General features: G+C 34.1%; 1 protein-coding gene across 3 annotated transcripts; it reads left to right on the top strand.

Moving 5' to 3' along the window:
* Window positions 1-6,830, top strand: LOC114915262 (putative AC transposase). Of its 3 annotated transcripts, none has more exons than XM_083065836.1 (9): window positions 1-401; window positions 954-2,951; window positions 3,030-3,507; window positions 3,630-3,745; window positions 4,175-4,285; window positions 4,388-4,444; window positions 4,565-4,641; window positions 4,790-4,889; window positions 6,246-6,830. In XM_083065836.1, the coding sequence occupies exons 3-9, from the start codon at window positions 3,432-3,434 to the stop codon at window positions 6,249-6,251; spliced, it is 543 nt and encodes a 180-aa protein (XP_082921962.1). In that variant the 5' UTR covers window positions 1-401; window positions 954-2,951; window positions 3,030-3,431; the 3' UTR covers window positions 6,252-6,830. The 3 variants fall into 3 exon arrangements, with proteins under 3 accessions (XP_082921962.1, XP_082921958.1, XP_082921957.1); XM_083065832.1 differs by lacking the exon at window positions 6,246-6,830 and adding an exon at window positions 5,063-5,566; XM_083065831.1 differs by lacking the exons at window positions 3,630-3,745; window positions 4,175-4,285; window positions 4,388-4,444; ... (1 more) ...; window positions 4,790-4,889; window positions 6,246-6,830 and having other exon boundaries at window positions 3,030-3,406.
* Window positions 6,831-7,156: the final 326 nt, after the last annotated feature.

Here is a 7,156-nt window from a genome sequence, read left to right as displayed (position 1 = left end):
CTAAAACTATTTAAAATAAAACTGAATTAAACTATTTTTTAATTCAGTTTTAAAAAACTGAACTTATTTTAGTTACAGTTCAGTTAACTATAAGTAATTACAAATTAAAAAATAAAAGCACGCACAACACAGGTTGGCTCTTGTACGCTATTAGGAATCCCTAACTCACACCAGCCACCGCCCACCGCATAAGGTAAATGCACCAACCAGAATTCGCAACTTGCTCACACCAGCCACCACCCACAGCATAAGGTAAATGCACCAACCAGAAATCGCAACTCGCACTAGCCACCTCATGGGTTCCTGATTCGTCCAACCAAGCCATCCTCAAGCACCAACCAGGCAACCACGGATTCCTCCATCCTCAAGCACCAACCACGGATTCTCTCTTCTTTCTTCAGGTTCACTTTTTCTATGTAAAATTTCATTTGGGTATCCCTTTTTCCCTAAAATATTTGTTTTTTTTATTCCTTTGTTGATTCCCAATAATTATCTGAATAGTTGTTGAAATGTCACGGTTTTAAGGTAGTGTTTTGTGATATTCTTCTCTTTAATAATTTTTTTTGGTGGAGTGGAAATTTATTTTAAAAATTGTATCCTTTTCTGTGTTTTTTGGTTAAAGGGTGTTGGTTCATTTTGCGAAGTTGGAGTCTTTGTAGCTGGTACTGAAGATGTATTGGAAACATGACACTGTTTGTGCTTTGACTGGCTTGCGTTTAATTAAGTTTTTTTTATATGTATGAGCAGAAAGTTAGTCGATATAAAAATGATAATATATTTTTCTTAAAAAATATATTTTATGTATAAAAATGATTAATTTTGTATACAAGTTGTCTTGATCCCAGCCTATATAGCCCAAAACATTAAAAGGTAATATATTTTCCTTTATATTGTGTGTTATAAAGTAGTAATTAGTAATATATTTTTCTTGCATCCTTGTTTTTTGTTATCAGATGGAATTTACATTGCCAAACACCATAGAAACTCTCATACCAGATGTTTCTAGAATTAATGATGTACCCCCTTGTGTTGATTCATCATCGACTGGGCAAAGTAAAGGTCGGTCAAACATGTGAGAACATTTTACTAAACAAAAACCTTATTCTAAGAAGAAGGCTAAATGCGATTACTGTGGAGATTTTATTAAATATTTGGTTGGGACAAGTGGCATGAGGAATCATTTGATGAGATGCAAAGAAAATCCTAATAGAGAAGTATTCAAGAGGCAAAAACTTTCATCATCAACTATAGAAGGGGTTAGTGTTGGCCCTTCGCCAACTATTTCTAAATTTGACCAAAATGCATCTCGAATGAAGTTGGTGAAGATGTTTGTGAAGTCTGAGCTTCCTTTTCGATTTGTGGAAGATGATGACTTTCGTGACTTTGTATGGTCCTTGCAACCACAATTTGAAGTCCCATCCCGCACCACATTGAGGCGTGAAATGTGGGAACTCTATGAAGAAGAAAAAGCAAAGTTAAAATTTTTCTATCAAAGCAATGTGGGAGGGTTTGCTTAACTACAGACACATGGACTTCAATCCAAAATCTAAACTACATGAGTTTGACAGCACACTTTGTTGACAATGACTGGAAGCTTTAAAAGAAAATTTTGAATTTTTCTCAAACAACAAGACATTCAAGAGAGCTCATTGCTAAACATGTTGAGGCTTGTTTGAATAATTGGGAGTTGAAGCAGGTCCTTAGTATCACTGTGGATAATGCTACAGCAAATGATGTTGGGGTCCAATATCTTAAAAGGAGGATGTTATCATGGAATTGTCTTGTCTTAAAGGGAGAATATGTCCATATGCGTTGTTGTGCACATATATTGAGTTTGATTATGAAGGATGGTTTAAAAGAGATCAAAGATTCAATTTTGAAAATTAAAAATGCAGTTAAATATGTGAAGTCTTCTCCAGCTAGATTTGCTAGATTCAAGGCTTGTGTTGAGCAAGAGGGAATTTCTTACAAAGGTATTGTTTGCCTTGATGTTGAAACTAGGTGGAATTCAACTTACTTATTGTTAGAGGCAAGCTTGAAGTATAAAGATGCCTTTGTCTTGCTAGATATGCAAGACAAGAAATTTGGTGTTGAAATGGCCAAAGGTAATGGTAGTGTGCCACTAGAAGAGGATTGGGAATATGCGAGGTCTGTTCTACCATTTTTAAAGATGTTCTATGACTCTACCATGCGCATTTCTGGTACTTCATATGTCACCAGTCATATGTACATGAAAGAGGTGTTTGGAATTGGTAAAAAGATTCGACAATATTCTGAGAGTAGTGATGTGAGCATAAGGTTGATGGCATTGAGGATGAAGGGAAAGTATGACAAATATTGGGGAAATCCTAATGGAATTAATATCTTATTATTGTTTGCTGTTGTGCTTGATCCTAGGAGTAAGTTGGATTTTGTTAATTACTTCATTGACTATATATTTGAATCTGATATGGCTAGTCAATTGAAATCAAAATTGTTGTCATCTTTGAAAACACTTTATGAACAATATCAAGGTGTTGAGGAGGGTTCTCAAAGTAGCCAACAAGAATCACAATTAGATGATGAAGATGATGATCCTCATGGCATGAGTTTCTACCTAAGAGCTATTGGACGTAGATTTGATTATATATCAGAGCTTGATAAATATTTTAGAGAAGATCCTGAACCTTATACAAAGTTAGTTGAGCTTGATGTTTTACATTGGTGGAAAGTCAACTCAACTAGATTTCCTATCCTTGCAAACATGGCTCGCGAGGTGTTGGCCATTCCCATCTATACTGTAGCATCAGAAAGTGCATTCAGCACAGGCGGAAGGGTGGTTAGTCCTTATCGTAGTTGCCTAACGCCTAAAATAGTGGAAGTACTTGTTTGCACCCAAGATTGGTTGAAAGGAACACCTTTCTCTATACTTTTTGATGAGGATCCTAAAGAGCTTGATAAATTTGAGCAAGGTGAGTCTATATTAAAAATCTATATATTTTGTTTATATTTTAAATTTTTGAAAATGAGAGTATTTTTTTTTTTTGTAGAGATAACCTCTCAAGATGAAGTGGGACCTTCAAGTGTTATTCATTTGGATGATTGAAGATGTGCTTGATAAGTTTTATTTTATGATACAACTTATATTTGAAGATGTATTAATTTTTTGATTTTGTTGTTCATGGGAGAACCTACATATTTGAACATACAACTTATAGTTTTATGTTTTTTTTTTTGTTTATGAGAAATCTATATAATTTTAGCTTGATTTCCATTTAATGACTCTCAAGACAAATGCTTCACAAATTACAGTTTTTTTTTGTTTATGAGAAACCTATATAATTTTTGATTTTGGCTTTGAGTTCTCTCTTTTACATAATTGGGGCTTAGCTTTTTCCCATGATGGATTTAACATTTTTGCTCTATGGGTACTTTTGAAGCCTGCATTCCTGATGGGACTTGTTTTTACCAAATGGGCATGTGCATTCTTACTCTGTTGTTGTCTCATCACTTCTGGGGTATATTCAGGTAAGGTAAACTCTGTTAGCTCCTAAGTTTCATGCCTTATCCGTTATTTATTCTTCGAAAGCAATGCGTTGAGTACATTATCTAACTTGTCTCTTGTGTTGTGTTGAATGGCCTTGTCTCAGTGGAGGGTTTACATGGGAGTTCTAAAGTGAGAGGAGTGAACTTAGGAGGGTGGTTGGTTATTGAAGGTTGGATCAAGCCTTCACTGTTTGATGGCATTTCCAATGGAGACATGCTAGTGAGCTACTTCACATTTTTGTTTATTGATTCATTTTTTCTTTGAAAAACATGAGTCTTCTGGGGTGTTAATAACTCATATGGATGATCTATATGTTGATATTGAAAATACTCGTCATTAGCTTATGTGATAATCTGCCAGAGAATTGGTTCATTATAATTGTTTTTCTATGGGTTTCTAGTAATGTTTTCTCATTAGATATGAAGTTTTATCTCAAAAACTTATTTTACCTTTAATATAAATATTTATTATGCTGATGGAATTCCAATTCTAATACTATTAAATGATGAAGGAAAAAAAGAAGGAAGAAAGAGAGTGTGAATCAAACGAATATTGTTTTTTAGCTAATGCTTGGTGCTACAGTCGCATGTGTTATTGATAGTTGATTACTGTTGAAGTAATCTTGTGCCCTTGGCATGGTTTTTGCAGTTTGATTATGATAGTTCTACTCCACCGAAACAAGCTTGGAGAAGGAGATTAAACAGCCATGCCAATCTTCTTAAAGAATTTAGAATAACTTTTATGGAAGCTATAAAAATGGCAAGTGTTTTTCTCTAACTAACGGTGATTCACTGGTTTAATAATTTTCAAATTAATGTTATTCTATCTGTTCTGATTGTCAATTGTGTTTTAAAATCCCAGGTTCGACTAGGCATTCGAATTTGGTCATATGTTAGGGAAGAGGCTTCTCATGGAAGGGTAAATTTCAAATTCTCCTTCATTTTTTGGTCATTCATTGTTCTCTGTGTGTGGATACACAAGATTAATATGTTTAAACTTAGGATTCCAGACTTCATTTTGCTGGCCTGATTTATGCAGAAAGCACCTATCGATCCTTTCACTAGAGAAAGTTGCAAGCCATCTACATCTCAAGGAGTTCCACTTGGAGGGATGGGGTATGATTTGTTCCAATTGAAAGCTACCAAATAATTGTTTGACTCACTAATAACCATTCAAATGGCTAATAGGTTACTATTTACAAATATGTTTATCTGTTGGCCATAACCTTTTTCTTCTTGTATTTATTTGAACATGACTATACAGGAGTGGCAGCATATCAAGAGGATTTAGGGGTGAGTTCCGACAATGGCAAATTATTCCTAGCTCGTGTGAAGCATCACCAGTCATGGCCAATCAGTTCTCTGTGAGTTCTATTTTTCCACTTACTATTGACCTGCTATAATCATCTCTAATTGCATGGATTTATTTCCCTGTGTCATATGTTTGTCACTGATGTGTTCAGAATGTATCATTTGAAATGAATTATAGAGACATTAACCATTTCTAAGGAGCTATTGACTTTTATTGATCATGCAGTTTATTGCTGCTTGCAAGAAATCTCCAGTGTTTTGCACAATTACTGAATATTTGGCTGGTGGTTCACTGGGAAAATTCTTGCATCACTAACAACCAGATATACTTCCACTCAAACTTGTTCTGAAATTAGCCCTTGACATTGCAAGGGGAATGCAATATCTTCATTCTCAAAGGGATTCTCCATAGGGACCTCAAATCAGAGAATCTCCTTCTGGGGGGAGACATGTGTGTAAAAGTAGCAGATTTTGGTATAGTTCATAAACAGTTCATAAACTGGTGGCACAGTTTAGAAGCAGTTCATAAATAGTTCAGTTCGAAAATAGTGCAGTTCAGAAACAGATTAAGGTGCATAGCAGTTCAGTTTAGTTCATATTATAGTTCAGTATAGTTCAGTACAGTACAGTTTAATAGAATAAAAAATAGTTCAGTTCAGTTTGTGTAATCTAATTTTCAATTGAGTTCAGTTTAATTGAACTACTTTTCAGTTTAATATAGTTTTTAACAGTTTAGTGCAATTTAATTTGCCCACCCCTACTTACACCTCCGTCAACTCCATTAATGACCTACTTAACCATTTATTATATATATATATATATATATATATATATATATATATTATTTTAATAAAGTACCTTTTTGTAGAAAAAGATAAAATTAATGTTAAACAATATGAAATTGCTATAAATTTATCTACTTAAGCCTTCAATGGAATTTAATATTGATGGATAACAACTCTAATGATAATTTTTATTATTATTATTATTTGATTATTTAAAGTTGTACATTTTTTAATTGAGTTTAATTTTTGTATGCATGATGCTTAACTTGATAACTTTTATTTTAGATTAGAGATTGTTTTTAAATTGAAGTTCATTTTAAATTAATATTTATTTTAAATTATATTTTTGAAAAAATAGGTGAATTGGTGGATAGACTTGCTTAGTCCACCAACCGGTGATAAATTGAGTTGGGTTAGAAAATTTTTAACATTTAAGTTGATGGACTGATGATAAGTGTCTAATTAGTTTGATGAAATTTAAATTTGAGACACTTATCTAGCACACTTTTTGTATATATATTGATATAATTTTGGCAAATACATTAAGAATCAAAGAGGGGATCTTAATTTACATTGTTACATGGAGTGATGAGTTTTTGATCAGATTTTCCTCTTATTTTGTAGTTTTGAAATATGGAGGCAAACAGCTGAGCGCCTTGAAACGGCTGAGCGCTTTCAAGCCAGAGAACTCAACAAATGCAGCAAAGAAGAGACGCTCAGCCACTCTAAGGCACTGAGCGAATTTGGCCCTGGAAGAAGGAGTGCTCTCTGCCTCCTGGGCGCTCAGCGGATATGAAGCGCCCAGCCCCTTGTCCTTGCTTAACAGTGAAGAATCTCCAAGGCGCTCAGCGGATTTGAACGGCTCAGCCCTTCAGATTACTTCATGGTGAAGAATTCTTCAAACCGCTCAGCCGTTTCAAGACGCTGAGCGGATTCTTCTCTTTCCTGCCTACTCTGTTTTAATTCTAGCACTTATAAAAGGGCAGAGGAGAAAGAAAAAGGAAATCACTAGCGGTACAAAGTGAAGAACAAAGAGGAACGAGGAAACAGAGCACTTTGGAGCTCGTGGGGATGCGATTCTTCAGAGGATCTCTTTCTTCTACCTTTCTCCTTGTTGTTTAGTGATTTCTTGTATCATGGAGAGCTAAAGCTCTAGGTTTGGGATTAATGTAGTCATCAAACTCCTGTGTATTCCTCTTTGATTTATATATATATATATATATATATATATATATATATATATATATATATATATCTCATCTATTACTCAATTTCAGTGATTTGTATTATGTTCTTAATGCTTTGATAAACTGATCATTTATCTTTGATCTTGGATTTAGAATTTGGTTGGAAAACGTTTTCTAAATCTAGACTTGAAACAAATCACCATTAGTTTTGAGAGCCAGGGATGGTCTTGAAATTAATAGTTGCAACAAGTTCTGATTCTTAATGCGGGATATTGAACTGAATGAAGTGAGGAATCATTCATTGAGTTAAATATCTCATAATCTCTTATGTCAAGGGATTGGGTTTGA

The sequence above is a fragment of the Cajanus cajan genome, chromosome 1 (assembly GCF_000230855.2).
Source record: "Cajanus cajan strain Asha chromosome 1, NIPB_CcT2T_4, whole genome shotgun sequence".
In the NCBI taxonomy this organism is placed as follows: Eukaryota; Viridiplantae; Streptophyta; class Magnoliopsida; order Fabales; family Fabaceae; genus Cajanus; species Cajanus cajan.
The sequence above is the reverse complement of the archived record's forward strand: the minus strand, read 5'-3'. Positions and strand labels throughout refer to the sequence as shown.

Coding starts and splice junctions, on each gene's coding strand:
- LOC114915262 (XM_083065831.1), top strand. CDS start 1,763: ATGTTATCATGGAATTGTCTTGTCTTAAAGGGAGAATATGTCCATATG. Junction 2,952..3,029: donor GCTTGATAAATTTGAGCAAG/GTGAGTCTATAT, acceptor TTTTTTTTGTAG/AGATAACCTCTCAAGATGAA.